This window comes from Bufo bufo, chromosome 6 (genome assembly GCF_905171765.1).
Source record: "Bufo bufo chromosome 6, aBufBuf1.1, whole genome shotgun sequence".
Lineage (NCBI taxonomy): Eukaryota > Metazoa > Chordata > Amphibia > Anura > Bufonidae > Bufo > Bufo bufo.
In genome coordinates this window covers 168,632,296-168,656,592 of record NC_053394.1, presented here as the reverse complement: position 1 = coordinate 168,656,592, position 24,297 = coordinate 168,632,296, and the positions used below count along the sequence as shown (strand labels likewise).

The following is a 24,297-nucleotide window of genomic DNA, read 5'->3' as shown; positions in this document are numbered from 1 at the left end:
AAGCAGCCACCTCCAGAACTCCAGGAAGAAGCATACCCTGTGAGCACAACTGTGAGTACCGTCCAGAGACCAGGAGAAGCCAAATTCCTCCTCAGCTAGTCAGTCCCCATACAGCAGAAGATAGTAAGCACAGAAGATATTAATTCCTGCCACATTACAGAGCCACAAGCAGACTACTTATCCTGCAAAGAGCTCCAGGCACACGATAGAGCAGAAGCCAGATTCCTGCCATACATTGCCAATACCTGCTGGGACCAAAGACTATTGCTGTATCTCGCATGGATTAAAGCTGCATATAGTAAAGACAAGTTAGAACTTTATTCCAAGTCTGGATCTCAATTATTGCTGCAAATCCCTCAATTACTCCTACTAGCAACACACTCATTTTATTGCAAGTGAGCCAGGATCCAGGAGTCCAGCCGTACCCAGGTAGGAGACACCGTTGACACTATTGCCATTACCACACAGAGACATTACACCACTCTGGCATTCCTAACCTGGTACGTGAGTTTCAACACCTTAAAGGGCCCTGCGTTAGTACCCTGCGCACGCTGCAATTGGCGTCACGAACAAACCATAGACTATTATACCCATATCCTGACCCATTGCATAATTGGCATCCGTGTAACCGTACCATGTTCCTGCTCATTGCAGAAGTACCCCCCTACCTACCCATGATCCCTGGCCCTGAATGCCAGCATTTACAAATTCCTGGCCTTTGAAATGCTGTCATTCTGTCTGGTGGACACAGATAGTTTTAAGAATCTGATGGTGGTGGCTGTCCCACAGTACGTTGTGCCCAGCCGCCACTACTTTTCCAGGCAAGCCATCCCTTCCCTGCACAACCAAGTGGGGGACAAAATTAGGTGTGCACTGCGCAACGCCATCTGTGGCAAGGTCCACATAACTACGAATACGTGGACCAGTAAGCACGGTCAGGGACGTTATATCTCCCTAACAGCACACTGGGTAAATGCAGTGGCGGCTGGGCCTGAGGCGGATAGCAGTTTGGCGCATGTCCTTCCACCACCGAGGATTGCAGGGCGTTTATCTTTGCCTCCTTTTGCTTCCGACTCCACTTCCTCATCCTCTACCGCCTCCTCATCCAGTCAGAGTAATACCTTCACCACCAACTTCAGCACAGCCAGGGGTAAACAACAGCCGGCAGTTTTAAAACTTATCCGTTTGGGGGAAAAACTCCACACCGCGCAGGAGCTGTGGACGGGCATGGAACAACAGACCGATGAGTGGTTGGTGCCAGTGAGCCTCAAGCCCGGCCTGGTGGTGTAAGATAAATGGCAAAATCTTGTAGTAGCTCTGGGCCTAGCCGGTTTGATGCACATCCCTTGCCTGGCGCATGTGCTGAATTTGGTGGTGCAGAAATTCCTGAAGAATTGCCCCAATATGTCAGAGCTGCTGCAGAAAGTGTGGGCCGTCTGTGCGCGCTTTCGGCGTTCTCACGCTGCTGCTGCTCGCCTGTCAGCACTGCAGCGTAACTTCGGCCTTCCTGCTCACCGCCTCATATGCGACGTGCCCACAAGGTGGAACTCCACCTTGCACATGCTGGCAAGACTGTGCGAGCAGCAGCAGGCCATAGTGGAGTTTCAGCTGCAGCATGCACGGGTAAGTCGCTCTGCGGAACAGCACCGCTTTACCACCAATGAGTGGGCCTCCATGCAAGACCTGTGTGCCTTGTTGCGCTGTTTCGAGTACTCCACCAACATGGCCAGTGCTGATGACACCGTTCTCAGCGTTACTATCTCACTTCTATGCCTCCTTGAAAAAACGCTTTGGGCGATGATGGAAGAGGATGTGGCACAGAAGGAGGAGGCAGAGGGATCATTTACAAGGGTTTCATGCCAGTCATTCACAAGTAGCTCCGAGGGTGGGTTCCTGCACCAACATATGCCAGGTACACAATTGTCCAGCCAGGGCACAGTTCTGGAGGATGACGAGGTGGAGGAGGAGGAGGAGGGAGAAACAGAGTTCACAGCAGGGTGGCACCCAAACCAGCTCATGGGCATCACTGATGCGTGGCTGGGGGGATACAGAGGACACAGACAATACACCTCCCACAGAGGACAGCTGGTCTTTGCCTCTGGGCATCCTGGCACACATGAGCTATTACATGCTGCAGTGTCTCCGCAACGACCGCCGAGTTGGCCACATTCTAAATTGTGCTGATTACTGGGTGGCCACGCTGCTGGATCCCCGTTACAAGGACAATGTACCGTCCTTAATTCCGACACTGGAGCATGTTCGGAAGATGCGTGAGTACAAACGCACGATGATAGACGCGCTGCTGATTACATTTCCACCTGACAGTGGAAGCACAAGGGAAAGGCAGAGGAGGAGGAAGAGGTCGCCAACGCAGCTGGGGCATCGCCAGTACCTCAGAAGGCAGGGTTAGCATGGCCGAAATGTGGAAAAGCTTTGTCAGCACGCCACAACAACCAGCACCACCAGCGGATATGGAACGTCTTAGCAGGAGGCAGCATTGTAGCAACATGGTGGCGCAGTATGTGTGCACATGTCTAGACGTACTGACTGATGGGTCTGCCCCCTTCAACTTCTGGGTCCCCAAATTGAGCACATGGCCTGAGCTTGCCCTTTATGCCTTCGAGGTGCTGGCCTGCCCTGCAGCCAGTGTATTGTCTGAACGTTTCTTTAGCACGGCAGGAGGGGGTTATCACAGACAAGCGCAGCCACCTGTCCACAGCCAATGTGGACAAGCTCACGTTCATTAAAATGAACCATGCAGGGACCCCACAGGACTTGTCGGTACCTTGTGCAGAATAGACATGTATACCGGTCTCACCCAGCCATTGTTGTACTGCAGCGCACTTTCTCTTTGTTTTATTTTTTAGATTTCCCAATGTTTTGGAGTCTACCCCAATTTAAACAACAAAAAAATAAAAAACAAAACCCAGTGTTGGCTACCTCCTCCTCCACTGCCGCTTCGACCTACACCGCCACATCCACCGTCTCCTCAACCTCCTACTCCATATGGACCTCCTCCTCCTAGATCAAGATTATTAATTTTTATTTTTACGTATTTTATGTTATTTGAAGTAATTTCCCTATCCACATTTGTTTGCAGAGCACTTGCCATGCTCTTAACCACATTTTGCTGCCTTTTGCATCCCTCTAGCCCAGGCATCCTCAAACTGCGGCCCTCCAGCTGTTGCAAAACTACAACTCCCAGCATGCTTGAACAGCCTACAGGTATCAGCCTACAGCAGGGCATTGTGGAAGTTGTAGTTTTACAACAGCTGGAGGGCCACAGTTTTAGGATGCCTGCTCTAGCCCTTTCCATGACTTTTTTTAGAGCCATTTTAGTGCTCCAAAGATCGGGTCCCCATTGACGTCAATGGGGTTCGGGGTCAAGTTTGGGTCAACTTTTTTGCGAAGTTCAGCCGAACCCGAACTTCCAGGTGTCCGCTCAACTCTAGTCATCACAACTGGCAATGTCAAAGTGCAGAGGGCGCAACAGTTACAGAGAGCGCGGAGCCTCTAGGAGTAATCGTAACGCCCCCGTTTGCATATAATAAAACATTTTTCTCAGCAATGTGGGCACATATCTGGACATAACTATTTGGGAGAGGGCACCTACCTGGCATAGCTACTGTGCAGGGGGCACATATTTGGGCATAACTACTGTGAAATGGGCACAGATCTGGGCATAACTGCTATAAAAGGGCGCATATCTGGGCATAACTACTACGAAGGGGGCACATCTGGGCATAGCTACTGTGAAGGGGGCACATCTGGGCATAGCTACTGCGAAGGGGGCACATCTGGACATAGCTACTGCGAAGGGGGCACAGTGTGGGAATTACTACTATGTGCAGGTACAAAGTGGAAATAATTACTATGTGGGGACATTTAAGGAGACTGGTTGTGCATAGTTATGCTTTGGGCAGAGTTAGAGGCGTGACCTAGTATGAAAAAATATATATATACATACTGTAAACATATTGATCCATATTCACAAGATGTTTTTTATTTGCATGTGTATATTTGTATTTGTGGTTTGAGGGGGGGGCAGGTACATTCCTTGCACAGGGGCCCTCTGCTGTCCCTGTGTTGGTGCACGTGTCACGGTGCTCCTATTTGGATACGCTGGACCCCAGGCATTGGCTCCACAGCTGATGAAGGGGATGAGAAAATAAATGGAGTCCAGACCTTGTGATGAAGTTTATAACAGCTTTAATTTGCATAAACGTTTTCTCCAAAAAGTTTCAGGCTTTGTCTTGGTTCCAGCAGGCGTTAGCATTAACTGTGGCAGGCAAACTCCTCTCTGCTACATCTGTGGCTCTGCTGTGCTGACAGGCTAGCTATAGAACTCAGCTTCTTCTTTATGCTGTACTTAACTTTGTAATCTGGTCTGTCTCTAGCTTTGTTCAGGGAACACTTTACTCCTGGTTTCAAAGGCTTCAAGCTTCTGCCTCCATATCCAGCTGAGCTGAAGGTGCTCCAGCTGTTTTGGCAAGGGCTTGTCCAACAGAAGTGGGTACTCTCACTCTGACCTCTAACCAGAACACCCTCCCTGTAGCAAGTGGGACACGCCCACCACACCACAGAGGTGGGTGTTAGAATGGAATAGAAAGCTCCATTCTCGCCAAGATAGCTCTGCTATGTTTGCCGCCATGTGCTGGTGAACCAGGAAAATTACATGTTAACAGTTACATAAATAAGAAATATGAATACACATTTTGCAGGACCTGGAAATTAATAAATAGAATGACATTAGGTTAACCATAGGAGATAGTAGCGGAGTGCAAAAGTGGTAATCCACCTCTGGGGCGTTACAATATCATCCCAGTGTACCCAAAGTTTCCAGTCTCTGCAGAGCACTGTATCTCAGTGCACTCAGGATTCCCAGTCCCTGCAGTGTTGCAAGTGCACCTAGAGCTCCTAGTCCCTGCAGAGCATTACACCCCAGTGTACCCAGAGTTCCCAGTCCCTGCAGAGCGTTGCTGCTGTAGATGTGGTTCTCCTCCTGCTGATATTGCAGTATACAGTGTGGGTGTCTGCTGGCACTGACCAGAAGCTTGCTTGGCAAAACATGCTTTCTAGCAAACTCCATAGTGTTGCTCCTCTCACAGAAAGTAAGTCTGGTGACGTGGGCATGACATCATGAGGTTGTTTAGCCCACTGTAGGCAGGGCAGACGTGTTCTCCTGACCCTCTGCAGAGTAAACACCTCCCTCTCGTCTGTGGAGTTTACATTGTGCTTTTCTGGCAGAGCTGCTCTGTCTTCCTGAGGCTTAGAATTTCTGGCTGCGTGTGAGCTGAGAGAGGAGGTAAGTACGTGGACAGCCGCTGGGAATAATTATGTGATTATATATAAAGATCAGAGGAAACTCCTACTAATGTCCCAGTATATAGAATGTTATATACAGTGCGTATCCTGAAGTTTAAAGTACATAGCTCATATAACCAAGCAGGTCTCTCCCTAGTCACTGGCCCTGAAAGCCACTCTGTGTCCAAGCTCCATTCACATGGATGAAGGATATTATCAGGGTGTAGCTACAGGGGGTGCAGAGGCGGTAGTGGCTCCAGGGCATGTTAAGTTAGGCTGGGCTAGGATGGGAGTTAGGGGGAGGCCGACATGATAGGCTTTGGTAGGAAGCGCCAGGCTGGAGGGAGTTAAATGGGTTGTCCGAGTTATGGGGAAAAAAAAGATATAGCACTATAAATCTGATGGTCAACGATATATAACTAAGCTAAGCAGGTTTTAGGCAAAAAAAATAAAATCTATTTCCTCATTTCCCTGGTTCTCTTCTGGCCCTTTGTTTACTTGCAATAAAAACTATCTGTGCCCCTCCCCCTGCTCTGCTAAGGGAGTGAATACAAGTACTGCCCTGAGCGACATGTCTGCCTGCTGGGAGACTCAACAGCATGTTGTATGTGCAGAACTACAAGTCCCAGCTATATAATGACACTGCTAAGGGAGTGAATACAAGTACTGCCCTGAGTGACATGTCTGCCTGCCTGCTGGGAGACTCAACAGCATGTTGTATGTGTAGAACTATTAGTCCCAGCTATATAATGACACTGCTAAGGGAGTGAGTACAAATGCTGCCCTGAGTGACATGTCTGCCTGCTGGGAGACTCCACAGCATGTTGTATGTATAGAACGACATGTCCTAGTTGTACAATGACACTGCTAATACACACTGGATTTTCCCCCTACCTGCAACGCTCTGCAGAACTTCTCTTTCAGCTCCTGTGCCCAGCATTTGTATCCTCACTGCCTGCAGCTACACAGTAAACATGTCAGCCCTGAATCTGTGCAGCTGAAGAGGTTAAGAATCCTGGGAGAGAGCAATAAGCAGCAGCTGGCAGTGCAGGGGGGCGTGGCCAGCACAGTGATAGCTGGTGTACAGATCTCCAGAGTAGACTGTGCATGAACATTATCAGAGTAGGGAGAGAAGCATCACAGGTCATGTGACCCTCAGTGGAATCTGAGAAACCAGCCACTGGAGATAAAGTGAGTGAATTGGAAAGCTGTTACATTTGCCTAGTTAGAAACATAGAAAGAATAAAAAAAAATAACTCGGACAACCCCTTTAATAGCTGTTAGGAGGGGAGGTGTTAGGAAAGGGGGGTGGGTTTTAGGGTTAAAAGGGTAGGGGCTGTGTAGGAGTGGGCGCCATTTTGGTTAGAGAGAGGAACTGAGAACACTTACCAGCGTGATGTCCCACTCTGTGGAGGAAGTGTTGCAGCAATTGAGGATGGCAGCGGAGGCCAAGGGCCCAAACTGAAACTGGCTGCAGGAACAGGTAGCCAGCCTGTTGCAGGGGGAGGCGGTGGGCACAGCGAGCGCTAAGCGGCCGCGGCGGGTATGGCCGCCGGCGCGCCTGAGCCCAGAGGACACCCCTAGGGTTCGGCGCTGAGTTAGGAGCCCTCAGGGGACCCTCCGCACCAGGAGCTCCTTCCAGGTCCTCCCGGGGTGGGAGGAATCCGACATGTCAGCGAGATCCAGTGCAGGGCGGGGGGACCAGTACCCCGTCCTCGGCGGCGTGGTGGCAGGACCTGGTACTGCAGGCTCCCTACTCTCGGTGAGGGGGGGGGGGGCCTGCTCATCGTGGGAGACACAAGGCTGTGCACAGAGAGGAGAGGGGTGTGCAGAGGCCTCATCAGCTTGATGGACAGCCCTTGGCTGGTCCTGTCCACAGGGAATAAGAAGACAAATCCGGTTCAGCGCGGAGGATGCTGGGATGCGGTGTGCAATCGGGTCGATGGCGTCTGTAGTGGTCGTGCCGGTGACATCTGGTGTGGAGTAAGAAAATAGGTTCAGGAGCAGCACAGCATGCGGAGAGTAGAGCAGTGATGGAGATCATGCAACAGCTGGGCAAGAGATCACAGATCCAATGCGATCCACAGGAATGTAGAAAAGATAGAAAGCCACAGCAGCATGTCCAGCAATTCTTCTTTATTGGTCGATAACTTCACAGCATAGCATAAAAACAATGGCAACGTTTCGGCTAAAAGTAGCCTTTGTCAAGCATATGTTTCAACTAAAAGAACCAGCATATAAATCTGGTACCTCCCACAATCATGGTAATCCAATCGACAGCAATATTGAGTGACACACCTACATAACATCAAATCACAATGCTACTAAGCCACACTAGTCAGTTGATACAACATGTTCACCTGTATGAAGTGATCGCGCGTAGACATCAGCATGGTGGCTGGCGTCCCAATGTAGAAGGTGCGCATGACCATAGGCGTCATCAAAGAGCAGCCGATCCGCATCACGACGCCATGCTTGACAAAGGCTGCTTTTAGCCGAAACGTTGCCATTGTTTTTATGCTATGCTGTGAAGTTATCGACCAATAAAGAAGAATTGCTGGACATGCTGCTGTGGCTTTCTATCTTTTCTACAATCTGGTGTGGAGTGTCAGGATTCAAGAGTGTCAGCTGCGGGGTTCACAGCACCCCGGCAGCCAGGTGAGGCAGCATTGGGGGTGCTCCTTGCGTTAGCTCATGGTGCTGGGCTAGGTGGTTTTGGCGCGGGTCAGAATGAGGTGCTTGGAGGGTTGGGGAGGTTATTGTGTGGGGTAGGGGTGTCGGGTATGGCGCCCCTGCAAGCCTGGGGGGAGGGGCCGGGAGTCAGTGGGGCGAGTGGAGGTGCGGGTGTCAGGGTTGGCGGTTCAGTGTCAGTTCAAACGCAGGCGGACTGTGAGGACAATAGGCCCAGGGTGGATGATTCGGCGAGAGGGGAGGTGTATGTGTGCTTCGAGGGCCCCCTTGGGGAACACTTGAAGCAGGAGGTGAGAAACAGGATATGGCAAGGGGAGTACGTCGACATTTTTTTCCCTTCTCCCCTTGGAGCGTTTTAATTTTGACTTGGGTAAGAGGGATGGGGTTCAGAAAGAGGAGGGATGGGGTTCAGAAAGTATCGTCTGATACCTTGCACTTTTGCAAATTGGCTTTAGGCGTTCGCCATTCTTGCGAGCGTGAACAGTTTTGTCAGAGGAAGGTGGTCCGCCCTAGCATGCAGTGGGACCATAATGACAGGACCGGTGCTATAATAAGGCAGAATAAGCGGCTGCCCTGTATTTTTCGCCCCTGGGCCTTATGGGGCGAATACTAATGAAGCGCTTCCATTTTGGAAGTGCTTAATTAGTACCGGAGGACCGGGAAGCAGTGAAGGATCTCTACCTACCGCTTCCTGGTCCTCCGCTCGGCTGTCTGCTGTAAAGGGCTGTGCACCATGTGACCTCACTGTGCGCAGCCTTCACAGCTGACAGCCAAGAACCAGGAAGAAGAACGAGAGCGCTGGTGCTGAGGAACGGCGGCGTCCAGGAGCAGGAGAGGTAAGTTATTTCCCTTTATATGTGCTGATGGCTGACATGGGGGGGAGGCTCGATGGCTGATGGATCGGGGCATGATGGCTGACATTGGGGGCTGATGGCTGACATGGTGGGCTGATCTGAGGCACTGGGGGTCTGATCTGAGGTCTGATTAACACTGGGGGTCTGATTGGTGGTCTAACCTGAGGTGCAATGGAAAATATTTTTTTCTTATTATCCTCCTCTAAAACCTAGTCTTATGGGCCGATGCGTCAAACCAGCAATTGTCTGAAGCAGAGAAGATACCAGGACCACACAGAGGAGAAGCCAGCTGCTGCAGACGGGTCAGACGCCGATGCGGGTGGATGGGATGGCGTGGTATCTAGATAGATACCCAGACCGGGGTGCGGCAGAATTTTTAAGGAGGGGTTTCACTGAGGGTTTTGGTATTCCGTCTCGCCCGGGAGAGTCGGGTATTGCGGTTACAAAAAATCTGTGTTCGGCGTTGTAACACCCGGAGGTGGTGTTGGTCAAATTGGCCAAGGAGGTTGCGTTGGGTAGGATGGATGGGCCTTTCATGGAGTTACCGTTAGTTATTTTGAGGGTTTCCCCAGTGGGTGTGGTGTCCAAGAAGGAGCCGAACAAGTTTCGGCTTATTCATCATTTATAGTTTCCAAAAGGGGCGTCGGTCAATGAGCATATTGATCCTGAGCTTTGTTCGGTGGTCTATACCTCCTTTGATGCGGCTATGGATTGGGTACAAAAATTGGGCCCGGGGACCTTATTGGCGAAAACTGACATTAAGGCGGCGTTTCGTCTTTTGCCCGTTCACCCAGACAGTTTGCATTTGTTGGGTTGTTTCTGGGACGGTGGGTATTTTGTTGATGGGTGTTTATCGATGGGGTGCTCGGTGTCCTGTGCATACTTCAAAACGTTTAGTTCCTTCCTGGAATGGGTGGTGGAGAATGTGTCGGGATGTTCTTCGCTTATCCATTATCTCCATGATTTTTTATGTTTGGGTCCAGCGGATTCGAGGGTTTGTGCGTTGTCAACATTGCAGTCAGTTTTCAAGTCGTTCTGGGTGCCATTGGCAGACGGTAAGACTGTGGGGCCCACGACGGAGTTGAGTTTTCTGGGAATATTTATTGACCTGGTTAAAATGGAGTGTCGGGTTGCCAGAGGACAAGGTGCGGGATTTGAGGATGGTAGTGGAGAGGGCATTAAGGGTTCCCATACTTCGTTTGAGGGAGTTACAATCCTTGTTAGGGAAGCTGAATTTTGCTTGTCGGATTATTCCGATGGGTTGAATTTTTTTTGTAGGAAGTTGGCGTCGGCCATGAAGGGGGTGGTTTCTCTGCATCATTTTTTTCAGCTGGGTCGTGAGTTGAAGGATGATTTAGCGGTTTGGGATGGGTTTTTGAGGCATTTTAACAGGGCGTTGGTTATGGGTGATGCGGTGGATAGCTTTGATTTTTATTTATATTCGGACGCTGCGGGGGGCTGGGGTTTTGGAGTGTACTGCAGTGGGCAGTGGTGTGCGGGGAGGTGGCCTGAGTCCTGGGTGTTGAGGGGCTGGGTGAGGAATGTTGCGCTGCTCGAGCTGTTTCCGATAGTGCTTGCTGTGGTGCTCTGGGGGGACAAGTTTAAAAATTGGAAAGTTTTGTTTTCATTGCTATAACCTGGGGGTGGTGCAGGCGATCAATGGTTTGACTGCTTCTTTTCCTTCAGTGGTTAGGTTGTTGCAACATTTAGTTCTATGTTGTTTATCGCTTAACGCTTGGATTGTGGCTGTTCATATGCCTGGGGTTGATAATGGGGTGGCTGACTCTCTTTCTCGTTTGCAGTGGGAGCGTTTTTTCGGCAGCTGGCCCAGAAGCGGAGGCGGAAAGGTTGGTGTATCCGGAATCTCTTTGGGAGCTCTTGGAGCTACAGTAGAGGGGCTGTTGAGGGAGTCGTTGAGCTCTGGTACATGGTTGGCCTACGGGAAGGCGTGGCGTAGTTGGGAACAATGGTGAGAGGATTTCGGAGTGGGTGTGGATGAGGGTGAGATTCCTTTGCTATTATTCTTGGGGAATACGGCAGAAAAAGGGTGGTCAGTAGCGCAGGTGAATCGTTTTATGGCAGGTTTGGCTTTCGGGTTTAAATTGGGGTGCCTCCCGGATGTTACTAAAACCTTTTTGGTTCGGCAGGTATTAAAGGGTTGTAGAAGGGGAAGGCGCGTGGAAGGTAGTAGGAGGCCAGTTTTGTTTGCTTTGTTGTTGCAGATAGGGGTTCAGACGGGCTCTGATTGCAGATCAGGGAGTGAAGTGAGACTGTTTAGGTTGGCGTTTTCTCTGGCTTTTTTCGGTGCGTTTAGGTTAGGGGAATTGGTGTGTAGTAGTGTTCGTAGAAAGGGTGGTTTGTTTTGGAAAGATGTGGACTTGTATGGTGACAGGGTGGTGGTGCATCTTCGTGTGTCTAAGACGGATAGGGAGGGTAGAGGTTGTAGTGTGGCGTTGTTTGAGGTTCGCGGGTGTTTATGTCCGGTCCGCTGTTCGGGAGAATACAGGTCGTACATGAGTTTTGGGGGGGTGGACCCCTTTTGAGGCACGAGGACGGGTCGTTCCTGTCGAGTTTCCAGTTTGTGGCAGTTTTTAGGAAATGCTTAAGAGCGTTGGGAATGGACTCTAGGGATTTTACAGATCATTCCTTCTGGATTGGTGCGGCAATGGAGGCGGCCAGGTTGGGCATGGTCGTGGAGGTGATTAAGAGAATTGGGAGGTGGGAATCTTCACGTTTGAAGTCCTATGTTCGGTTGGGTGGGCATTGACTGGTGGCGTTATTATTAATTTGGTGATTTTTATTATTTTTTATTTTTTGTGTTGCAGGTGCTGCGGTTTTGGTGTGGATTCTCGGGGACACCTTTGTTTTTTGGGGGGCGCTGTGTGCGGACGTGCGACCGGGCGGCAGTTAGGTTTCGGTAGGGATGTCGCGGTAATACGGTGGCTCGGGTGCAGAGGTACGTTATGGAGTAGTGTGCTGAGGGAAGTTCACCATTTTGAACGCCTGGATCGTTCTCCAGACATCTTGGTGTTGCATGTTCGGGGTAATGACTTGGGTGTTAGGCCTTGCAGGGAATTGATTAAGGACATATAATTTGATTTGTTGCGTCTGTGGTCCCTGTTTCCGGGCTTGATAACTGTCTGGTCCGATATAGTGCCTCGGAAGACATGGCGGGAGGCACGTTCGGTGGATCGCCTTAATAAGGCGCGGATTAAGGTGAACAGGGCGATCGGGAGATTTGTGGCTCGGAATGGGGCAGTGGTGGTCAGGCATCCTGATTTGGAGTCGGAGAGTGGAGGATTTTGGAGGGTGGATGGTGTCCACTTGAACGTGGTGGGTACTGATTTGTGGTCCTTGGATTTGCAAGGAGGAATTGAAAGGGCGTTACGGTTGTGGAGGAACGCGCAGGCTTGAGGGAGGTAGGGGTCAAGCTGCGCGTTGTTGGCGGTGGGAGATCCTGCTGGTGGTAGAGGACGGTATTGGAAAATGGGAGGGCCTCAATAGTGGGGCTGGACTCTCATAGTTGAGGCGGTTGGTTCGGAGAGGCGTCCATCAGTTGGTGTCTCCGTGCTGGTGTTTTATGGCTGCAGGCAAGAATTGCCATGTTGGGTTTTTATGGATATAAAATTTTGGGGCTTCTACGATATCCCTCGTCAGGGTTAATGTTATTTTATTTGTGTTATGTATTTATTTTTATTAATAAAAATGGCTGCTGTGGCGGATTTTAATCCGAACAGTGGTTGTGTGTGTTTATTTGGAAGGCTGGGGTTGGGGAAAACTAGAGGTTTAGGGGAGAGGCCCTGAGTAAATGACCAATGTATTTTGCATTAGGGCTCAGGAGATTTCCACTGGCATCGACCATGTGGCCACCATTTGCAGATGCGGTCTGCACTGCAAAAACATAGTGCTTGCACTCCGGAAGCACTCCATAGTGAATGGGTCCACATCCATGATATGGTGTGCACATGGCTGGTGCCCGTATATTGCAGACCCGCTGTTTGCAGACCGCAATACGGGCATCGGATAACAACGGCCGTGTGCATGAGCCCTAAGGTCTCTGTTGCTCGGCTGTTCCATGCATTGGGGACCGCAATTTGTGGATTCCACAGACTGATCCAGATCCATTCAATTTGAATGAGTCCATGATCCATCCGCATTGCTAAAAAATAGAACATGTTCTATTTCTTTGCGGTGCGGAGGCTCGGAGAGAAAGCCCATGAAGCACTCCGTAGTGCTTCCGTCTCACACTGGACCTTCAGGATTGCGGACCCATTCAAGTGATGTGGTGCATGAGCCCTAAGTGTTTTTCTGCCCTCTAAAGTGCTAATTTTCATCATATGAAGGCCTCTTTCACACATCTCCACGAACAGCACACATATTTATTGACTCTAATGCCACCAGAGCTCATTTGCATCCCTTTCTACCCAGAATTCCAGAGGAGCATATATGGCGTATAAGCCTCCTCACACCAATTAAGGCGCTCCCTCCCCAAGGAGAGATGTTAACCCCCAAATCCGGATTTTGGCCTCTCGCGCAGTTAAGCCAGTACTCTCTGCTCTGCACTAATGAGAGACACCCTGAAACAGCTGTCTGCAGATGAGGTGCTGGCTTCTTTATTATCCAAGTCATGTCTCAAAGCCTATTTAAAGGATTGAACACTGACTTGTAGGACAGCTGCCTTACATCTGGTGGCATTAGAGGCAGAGCTTGTCAAGAGGTCATTGGCATCCCTTTCTTGCCTGAGCCTCAGGAACACAGATTCATATATTTTCCATTAGTAGCTGACCGTAAGGAAAGGATGATTGCTGGATTAGGGTTCTGTCAGCAGTGTATGGCAGTAACTGTTTTTGCCCACTAGGTGTCCCATTTGTCTTTTTCATTTTCTGAGTGGACTCCTATGAGTTTCTGTTTTTTAAATAAAAAATTATATATATATATATATATATATATATATATATATATATATATATATTAATAACCCTTTCCCTTTCAGCACCGTACTATTAGGTCACTGTAAGAATTGGGTTAACTTTCAGCGCCATAATAGTACCGTGCTGTGATGGTGCAGACGCAGGAGCTTAGACCGTGCCATCAGCTGCACTGCCTACAATTATTCAGCTGGCATCCTGCTCTCGCTGGCGCAATCAGCACCCTGTTAATCCAAATGTGGGCTGCCAGGTAGTTGTCAAGGCAGCTGAGAGGCTTTCTGAAGGCCCCCATGTCTGTCATGTTGCCTGTGGCAGGATGTAATAGGATGTCTATTAATAGCTTGATATTGCAGTTTATAATACAATAAATCATAATTAGTACATAATACAGTCCCTAAGGCCCCTTTCACAAGAGCGAGTTTTCCGCGCAGGTGCGATGTGTGAAGTGAATGCATAGCACTTGCACTGAATCTTGACCCATTCATTTCAATGGGTCTGTATTTATAGCCATTTTTTTTTTCACAAATAAGTTCTGCGTTGCATGTGAAACGCTGCATGTTCTATATTCTGCATTTTTCACGCAGCCCTGGCCCCATAGAAGTGAATAGGGCTTCAGTGAAAAATTCATTCCATCCAGATGTAATGTGGTTTTCACTGATGGTTGCTAGGAGACCTTGTTTGTAAACCATCAGTTTTTTTGTTTTTTTTCAACTGCGTGAAAAACGCATCAAAACAGATTGTACTCATGTAGAAAAAACTGAACGCAATTGCAGACAAAACTGAGCTTACTTGCTAAATGGTGCGAGTTTCATTGAACCCATCCTGAACGTGTCCTGACACAATCCGTGTCATTCGTGTGAAAGGGGCCTTTGCAGACCACAAAATGGATAATGTTTTGTGCATGGGGCCTAAAAAATTTTTTTTACATGGAATTTTGTCCAGCATGTTGGTTTCTCTATAGATTGTATATTTTTGGTTATGCATGCGGATTCAGATTATTACATATGGGATTATTACCAGACAATTGGTGTTTTTCACATTAAAGGGGTTCTACCTTTTTCAAACAAGTTCATGGATATATTTTTTTAAAAATTGCAAATAATTAAACATTTGCATAGCCAGGGAGCTATTCAATAAAATCTATCTGTATAGCGCCACCTGCTGTTTGTTATTTTCCTTCTTTCTTGTCCACCTCACTGAGCTGGTCGAACGCGCTCAGTTTAATACTTCAGTTGTCACCAGCCATATCTTCTGTTAGAAGCTGTGGCCGTGACAGGGAAAGAGCTGCAGCAGATAGAACACACCAACTGATCTGCCAGCCTAAAGGGAATCTAGCAGAACAACTGGAGCCATAAATGTGGAGGTCTCTGGTAACATGTGAGGTACAGGGATGGTTCTAGCTTTGTTGGAGATTTGCCGGATCCTGGACATAAAGGAGGGTTCCACATGGCCATATCAGCATTGTCCCATGTTAAGGTTGATTTCTGCCCAGTGATTGTGACACTATTTTTAGAGTGGGTTTTGGAGGGAAAATTTCCCGCCGTTTTTGCAGTGGTCACTGGGCAGAGTGGTTATTCTGCCCAGTGATGGCTGTAATTGGCTGATGTTGAGGGCCTGTCTTGTTGCAGGGTTTCGGGTAGAGATACCCGGACCCTGGCAACAGGTGCCTGATTGGTGGTGTGGTTTAGAAGTGGGGCTATAATTGTCCTGGCTCCGTGGGCTGGCTTGCCTTTTGTCCGCACCATCCCGGGGAGCCTGGATCCGTGTGCCCGCCCACCCCCCCCCTGTTAGAATAATATGGTCATTGGCCTGTCTGGGTGGTTTTACATAGGTCACCCTGGGTATAGGATGGACTCTGAAGTTACTATTCTGGTTTGAGTCTGAGTTCAGGATTAGGCTCTAAAATGTGTTATGGTTATTTATCAGTTAATAAACAGGCCTTGGCCATTGGTTTATCTCCACTCTCTTGTTATGTTTTATTTATATTAACGTATATATTTTGAATGTGTGATGTGTATGGGACATATATGCTGTATGATTGCCATGTCATGTACTGTATGTTGTCTGATTTTCATTTTTTACATGAATTATGGGATAACTCCTATAATGTCAAAATCCTTGCCAGCCTCTTTGATACATTCCTTTTCTCATTTTCATCTCTTTAAGCTTGACACAATGGATCTCAGCTCCATAAAGACTGAAAATGGCAAAGTCTCCTGTGAGACTCCAGAGGGAACTGTGGTAAACGTTACTATTAACCAGCGTTCTGCCTTGGATTGTTTGTTGGATACCTTCCGTTTCTTCCGGGACATGAAGAGAAGTGGGCAAAAGACCAAGCCCTCCCGTATGTCTGGTTCTGCAGCCCACTTAGGGTTTGGGGTAAGGTTTTTTTTTTTTTTCCAGCTTTTACTATCGGTGACCAATTATCTTTTATATTTGGAAACTTTTTGTAAATGCAGAGATCAAGTAGAAGCATCTTGTAAGTTCTGCAGAACTCATGAGGTCCTTCAGAGTTCTTGGTCTAACAAGTACATTATACTATTTCTTTCCATCAATATTATGTACTAATTGGCCAGTAATAAAGAAGCTTGATGATAATAGGCCATACTAGGCTAACTGGTCATCGGTGCCTAAAAAGATTATAAGTGGAGGCAAAAAAAAATCTAGTCAGTTCCTTGGGTCAGGTTTGGCAGCTAACCTCTACAGCAGGGGTGCACAAGCTGTGGCCCAGGGGCCAAATGTGGCCCTCGATACCATTCAGTGCGGATCCCCAACCAATGGACCGCTGACTCATTGACTTCTGCGAGAGAGTTTTCTCAGCATGCTCTTTGACCTATTGCAGCGGTCAGGAGGGAGAAGATAAGCTGTGATATCAATTATTGTAAATGTTGGAGCAGTGTTATCTAAATAGATCTTAGGCTACTTTCACACTGCCGTTTCTGGGTTTGCTTGTGAGATCTGTTTCAGGGCTCTCAGCTGTTGTGAAACTACAATTCCCAGCATGCTCCATTCATTTATATGATAGTTCTTAGAAGAACAGAGCAAGTGGGAGTTGTAGTTTCACAACAGCCGGAGTGCTGGTGGTTGCCTACCCCTGGTGTAGAGTAAAGTGTACAGACTAAGAAGTGGCGCCCATTATTAGGCTTAGTGGCCAGTGTGAAAACTGCAGGAATTAAAAAAAATTTTTAGACATTGACATGGAAAATTAAAAAACACCAAAATTCTTTAAAATATGTTAAGCATAAAAACATGATTTAAACAGTAGGTCATTTTCTTATGACATGTTCCCTTTAAAACACAGAATATATAACCAGTCTAGGCTACTTTCACTTATGCGTTTCCTGCAGAGGATCTCAAATCTGGACAAACACTGTTTTGTCCCCATTCATTGTCAATGGGTCAAAACAGAACGAACGAGATCTGGATGCATTCCATTCCGTTTTTTTCAGTGTTTTGACCGGACACAAAACCGCTGCAAGCTGCGGTTTTGTGTCTGATCTGCGAAACTGAGCAAACCGGGTCCGGCACCATTGACTTACTGATTTTCATGCCGGATCCGGTTTGTTCACTTTCTATTTAATACAATTGGATCCAGAAGAAATGGATGCATCTGAATGTATTAAATGAAACTGATGCGTTTTATTCAGGTTTTGAGATCCTGTGCTGGATCTCATAACCTGAATAAAAAAACGCTGATGTGAAAGTAGCCTTAGATGGCCCAATGTGTGAGGGGCCTGAACTAAACTTGTAGCTCTGTAGAATTGTAGTTGCCTTATTTGCTGAAGGGTTAGTTCTTTTCCAGAATGGTATATGGGGACTAAAGTGAACCCAGCTCAAGTCATCAGGAGACTGATTTTCATAGTGCATAATACTTTACATAATTATATGTGCTCCCTTTTTATCTAGGTTGCCTATCTTTCCTTGGGTTTGGTGTCTGTCATGTTGGCCATTATTTTCAGCATTACACAGCCGAGTTTGAGCATCTTCTATTCAGGGGTCCACTTCTGGGTAGGCTTTCCGGTAAGTATCGCTAAACTATGTTCCTCTACCCCTGTATCTCTCGGTCAGTTACCTAATTAGGGTTGCTAACATCGTTTTTTGTAGCCCAACTTCCTTACACTGACCCTGCAGGTTACACAGAACTTTGCGGATTATCTGTTATAACTTGGTAGAGTTCTGTGTTCCTCTGTTGTTAATTTTAGATGACTGGGAAAGACTTCACAACTACTGTATAGACTAGTCTCCGGGTGCAGGACCTGCTCTAATGGACCCTCCTCTATGACGGCCATATTAGTAAACTTAGACAAGGATTGTCTTCATGTTACAGTCCATTTAAGGGACCACCTTCTGGGTCAGAAAATTTCATAACCTACTGATTTTATCTGTACTTTGCCATTATATGCCCTCAGTGAACAATGCATTGCACTTAAAGGGGTTGTCCAGGTTCAGAGCTGATTCCGGACTTGTCCCCATTTTCACCCAGGCATGGATGTATAAACCATCAACAAAGCACCGTACACATGAGACAGAATTTATTCACCAGCTTTTTTTTTCCTCCTACTGTCATGTTATTGAAAACCTCATTATTTTATTTATTTCTTCATAGTTCCTTGTGTCTGGACTACTGAATCTTGTGGCTTACAGGTTCCCAAACATATGGTGGGTAAGTGTTGGCCTGACTATACAAAATAGGTATCCAGAGTTAGTGCTGCATTACTGCTTCAGAACACAAATGTGAGGAAATAGAGATAAAGGGGGTCATTTATCAAACTGCTGTAAAGTAGAACTGGTTTAGTTGCCCATAGCAACCAATCAGATTCCACTTTTCATTTTGGACAGCTCCTTTAGACAAATGAAAGGTGGAATCTGATTGGCTGCTATGGGCAACTAAGCCAGTTCTACTTTACACCAGTTTGATAAATGACCCCAAAAGAGCCTATAATTAGGGGGTTTAGTTGAGGCCTGTATATTGTATTTTATTGGTAACTTATTGTGTGTTCTGTAATACTTACTTCTTTCTCTTTTCTAATTTACCCACATAGAGGACACTTTCCTTCATTTCCCTTTTAGTCAACTTTGGTGTGTCTATTGGGGGAATGGTAGTTACAGTTGATGATACTTATCGTTTCTACTGGATGGGACCTGATGAACAAGCCTGTTATAATCTTGTTAATGGACGTGGATATTACAGAGCAACAAGCGGCTACAATGATTATGAGCTCCAGAGATGCCTAGATGGAATCCGAAAATACACGGTTACCACTTCTACTTTCATTGTTATAATATCCTGTAATATTCCTTCTTAGAAATGTAATTTGATATTGGTTTGCTACATATCTTTTCATACGATGAATTTCAGACCCAAAGGTAAAACAAATTAAAAGGAGTGAATATTATCTATATACCGGTATTTCCTATTGCTTGTATAGCAGAAACATATCTTACCTTGCTGTACAAAGATTGGCCGTTCACGTCAGCCCCAGTCTAATTTCCCTACCTAAAACATAGACTAGGTCAAATTTGAAGTCTTTTTTACATGGGACTGAAGTAAGTTATTCGCGAAGTTGCACGTGACTTTGTTGAATAACTTTAGTAATTAATTTTTTAAAGGGTTTCTGTCACCAGAAATGCCTAAATTAAACTGGCTGACATTAGCGATGTGCTAATGTCAGCTGCACCTAACTAGCCTATTCCTAGTTTTATCCATGCCCCCGTTACTCCATAAATGTAACTTTTATAATATGCAAATTAGCCTCTAGGAGCAGGGGGGGGGGGGCATTGCTCCTGCTCCTATAGGCTCCGTTCTCCCACCTCTGTCACCTCCCAAGTCTTGATTGACAGGTCCAGGCAGCGTTAGCATCCTCCTGCCGGCCCTGCGCGTGCCGTTCAGTATTCAGCGCAGTAAGGAAGTCGGCAGCCACTGAGCGTCCTTACTTCACTATCCCTGTGCTGAATACTGAACGGCGCAGGCGCGAGATTTAACGTGCATTTAGGGCCGGCAGGAGGATGCGAAACGCTGCCTGGACCTGTCAATCAAGACTTGGAGGGAGGTGACAGAGGTGGGAGATTGGAGCCTATAGAAGCAGGAGCAATGTGTCGTCGCACCATCCCCCCCCCCCCCCCCTTTCCTAGAGGCTAATTTGCATATTATAAAAGTTACATTTATGGAGTAACAGGGGCATGGATAAAACTAGGAATGGGCTAATGTCAGCCAGTTTAATTTAAAGGGTTTCTGTCACCAGAAATACCTAAAGTGGAAAACCACTTTAAGACTTGAAACCGAACTTTGCTTCGGTTCTGACTGGTACGGAGACTGATCTCCGTACAGTATTGATGTAACATCCAAAGCTCCCTTCGCTCATCACTAGTGACGATGTATGATGAACAAAGTACACTTAATTTTTTTTTGTTATATGTATATTTATTTTAAATCCTATTGTTCATTTCCCCTTTTATGTGTCTCAAAATAATATATATTTTCTCATTTTCAGTTTCTAATAAAATGCTTGACATATATGACCTTGGTGATAATGATCTGGGGTCTCTGCATGGCAATCCTAAGCGTGGGCATGAGAGTGAAGTCATTTTGCTGTTCTTGCAAATTAGAGGTAAGTGACAGAATGTCATATTAATACAGTACTTACTGGTGATGATTCAGTAATGGGTGATGCAAATATCAATCCTTTTATAAGCAGCTTTATGATATACATATTACATGTCATCTTCACAGTATGGCAGCACTGTCATCATAGTGATACAGTACTAGGACATAATTAAAATGTTTTCCAAGATTTTGAAACTGATGACCTATACTCTGGATAGCAATTGGTGTATTTGTGCCATTGCCTGCAATTGGGTAATCTGGATGGGGGTGGCGCACTTGTATTTTATTATAAATTGATGTATATAACACAATGTGAACAGGCTTGACAAAGGCTGTGTATCAGCCGAAACGTTGCCATTTGTATTACTGCTTTGAAGTCCGAATAAAGTCGTTGATGTGAGATGCTGCTGATACGTCTGCATTTTTCTATACTCGTGATAGGTCATCTGTATTTGATTGGTGGGGGACCTTCTCGCAGTTTGGTCTAGGCCATGTGACTTTATGTTCATCAGTCACACGGCCTTAGGCTCAGATCAGCCCCATTGAAGTGAACAGAGGTTTTAATACATCTGGTTACAGTTAACCTGCCGCCACAACGTATACAGTCATATGGCAGTATGCAAATTGTCCAACCTTTTTTAACAACTCCTTTACCCTTTTTAATGCAAAATCTCATACATGTACATGATTTGCATTAAAGGGATGTATGTAGATGACTCACAAGCTGAGCGCACTCCATAACTATATAATACAACAGACACCTGCCAGCAATTACTGGGATCAGAGATTACTCCAATCCCAGTCATTTGACCCCTCAGATGCCACAATCAATAGTGACCACAGCTTCTGAGGTGTTTGAGGGAGGGGGCTCCCTCTGTCTTTTGATCGGAGCCCCTGCAGTTAAATTGTGGAGCTCCGATTGGTTGCTATAGCAGCTTTGATTTTGTGAAGGCTCCCAGGCCTGCCATAGCAGATTGCCTGATTAAGTTGTGCCTGCAGCACAGTTTAAGGGGTTCTATACCTTTTGATTACTGATGATCTATCCTTTGGATAGATCATCAGCATCTGTTCAGTTGTTTGAGAACAGTAGTGCCACGGCCTTCTCACGGTTTCGCACAGGCCAGTGATATTACAACTATTTTTACTGGCCTGGACGTGGCTTAGCCCCATTGAAGTGAACTGGGCTGAGCCACACCCAGACCAGTGATTAATAGACCTATCCTAGGTCATCAATATTACAAAGGCAGACTTTAAGGCCCCTTTGCACTGGCTGATCATCAGCCAGATAATCACTAACAAGCGTTCGTAGGAATGTTCAGTAATCATGATCTGCTGGTGTAAAGTGCTGCCCTTTACCCGATTTAATGAGCGAAACCCTCTTTCATCGGGTAATATGATCATTTGTGCAGTCACCTAAATCTTTGTTTGCAGGCAGCAGATCGTGTCATCTAAACAGCACTCTGCTGCCGGCAAACAATGATTCTGTATGTGGATGAGTGATGGCATTAGCGATTGTTCCTCCCATACTGTGGAGGAGATCTCTGCATGTAAATGCAAAGGTCTCCTTCATGAACAAGCAGGCGTTTGCCAGGAAGGAACCAACAATCATCTGCTCTATCTAGCAGTGTAAAGAGGCCTTTACACAGAGAGTGGGGGTCTTTTACAAAGACCAGCTTTTTACTCAGATCTTTTACTCCCCTTTTGTGTTGGCTTTGCTGGCGGAAGATGTGCCCAATTTATGATGAGGCGCATGCCTTCAGCAGTCTGTGCGCCTGGTAGAAAACCTAGACCAAGCCCTGGGTGGAGTAGTCTTTTTCCAACATTTACACCTGTTTCCAGGCGTAAATGTTGGTAAATTTGTCAGGGCCAATGTTCTGGCCCCCAGCAGGCCCCCTACTATACTCTTGACAAAATATTGTCACACTGGTGTACAAATAGTCACAAAAAGGATCATGCAACATTTTTACGCCAAAAAAAATAATGTAAAAATGTTTGTAAATGACTCCCATTGTTCTTGCATTAGGGGCCTCAGTTTTGTCATGATTACAGGCCTAGGTATAAAAACGTCATTAGCTGGATCTCTGTACTGTTCTTTGATGCATTAGATATACTGTTAATAATGTTCCATACATGTGTTATCTTTTACAGAAAACTGATGAGAACGATGATGCTCTGATAAAACCAAATCCTTCTGATGATATCATCATTGCCTAAAGAGTGGTAAAATCCACTGATCTAAGGGATAGTTGTAAAATCATATAATGTAAGGGGAAAGCTGTTGGATTAAAAAAAAGAAAAAAAAATGGCTGGGATATATGCACGTTGGTGCCAACCTTAGCATTGTGTTTAGTATTATACCATATAATCACATAACATGATTACAGAATGTACACTGCAGAATACACCGACCCTGCTATACCACTGACTCTTTCCTCCCCATGATGGAATCCAGTGTGGGTCATTTCCACTAGTCTGGTCTTTCTCATTACGTAGCATTTCTGTTTTGTTATAATCAAATATATAATTGTTACTTGCCACTTGTTTGGCTACATACTGATGTGTAATCACACTACATAATAAAGCAAATCTCCATTTCACATGCCTTTTTAATTTTTGCCATTTGATTTAAAGAACCAATTTTTATGATTAGGACTAGAGATAAGCAAATCAGTCCATAACAAACCAGGTTCATTATGAACTTTCCAAAGAAGATTTTCAGGTTCTCTTCGGACAAATCCAGGAAAACAGCATGCAGCACCATTTTACTGAACATGTTGGTTGGAAAAAGCATGAGGGAGGAAGAAGGATGCTCACGTGACCCTGAATGGAAGTGAGGGGGGGGGGGGGGCTTGCCATGATTGGCTCATCCAGGCTGTCAACCTGTGAGCCATTCAGTTCTTCAGCAGGCAAGGAGGTGTCCTAGCAGAACAAGCAGATTGTCATTCTGTGTTGAGCTGTGAATGAGTGTGGATGGGTCTATGCTATATCTGACAGAAACCGATCTTGGGGACAGTGGACAGTCGCAATCAAGCTTCTATTCTAGTGTCAGAGACAGTGAAGGGAAAGGCTAGAAATAAGAATAATTGTGTAGAATAGGGAAAGCTGTGAAGTGAGCAGTGAGGAGCTGAGGCTGAGTGTGCCTGGCAGCTGTCACGATCAGTGTGGGGGAAAACTCCACACTAAACACAGGAGGGAAGGGGAACAGTAACTGGGCCTGGAAACTGGGGAAGGAACAGGTCACCTCCTAAACAACCCTAATTCGGGCCCTAACTACCTATCAATATGAATAGATCTTGAAGGTAGGAATATTCATATGCTGGATACCTAGGCCCTTTATATCCCTATAAGGCCCTGGAATGAGGTTAGGACCAGAGACGACCCATTTCTCCCCAGATGGACGAATGGAAGTCTGTCTCAGGCACAGATACAAACAGGGAATGTAACAAACACAAAACAATAAGAAAAGACAAGACTTATCTGAAAGTAGAAAACTGGCAACTCCAGTAGCATCACAGAGTACAACCGACCAGCTAGCTAGAAGGCAGGAAGAAAATCTATAAACCGCACCTCCAAGAGTGAGAAGTGGCTACTTATGGGAAAAGTTATTTACCAACAAGCAACACCTGAAACAAGGGGTGTGGAATTCTCAAACACAGACACAATAAGATCCACAGTGAAGTTGTCAATTTAACCCACAAGTTGCCAGTCTCTCTGATCTCCTGGTACCTGCCACGGGAATATCCGTGACAGCAGCAGGGCCTTAGTTAGAGGTCATGCTGCCCTAGGTTCTGTGTTTAAATACCCTGATAAAGGTATGCAAAGGGCCCACTAAGCACCTGGGGGATCCCTTGCCCCTTGGGAGGTTTCTACGAAATATGTCCCTCTTATGGAGCAAGTAAATGTGACGCCAGTTGCA

General features: G+C 46.5%; 1 protein-coding gene across 1 annotated transcript; it reads left to right on the top strand.

Annotated features, from left to right (window-relative positions):
• The first annotated feature begins 5,152 nt into the window (after positions 1-5,152).
• On the top strand, positions 5,153-22,665 carry LOC121006055. Its single transcript, XM_040438948.1, has 7 exons — positions 5,153-5,305; positions 15,944-16,156; positions 17,684-17,797; positions 18,384-18,440; positions 18,820-19,032; positions 20,269-20,385; positions 22,530-22,665. The coding sequence occupies exons 2-7, from the start codon at positions 15,953-15,955 to the stop codon at positions 22,593-22,595; spliced, it is 771 nt and encodes a 256-aa protein (XP_040294882.1). The 5' UTR covers positions 5,153-5,305; positions 15,944-15,952; the 3' UTR covers positions 22,596-22,665.
• Positions 22,666-24,297: the final 1,632 nt, after the last annotated feature.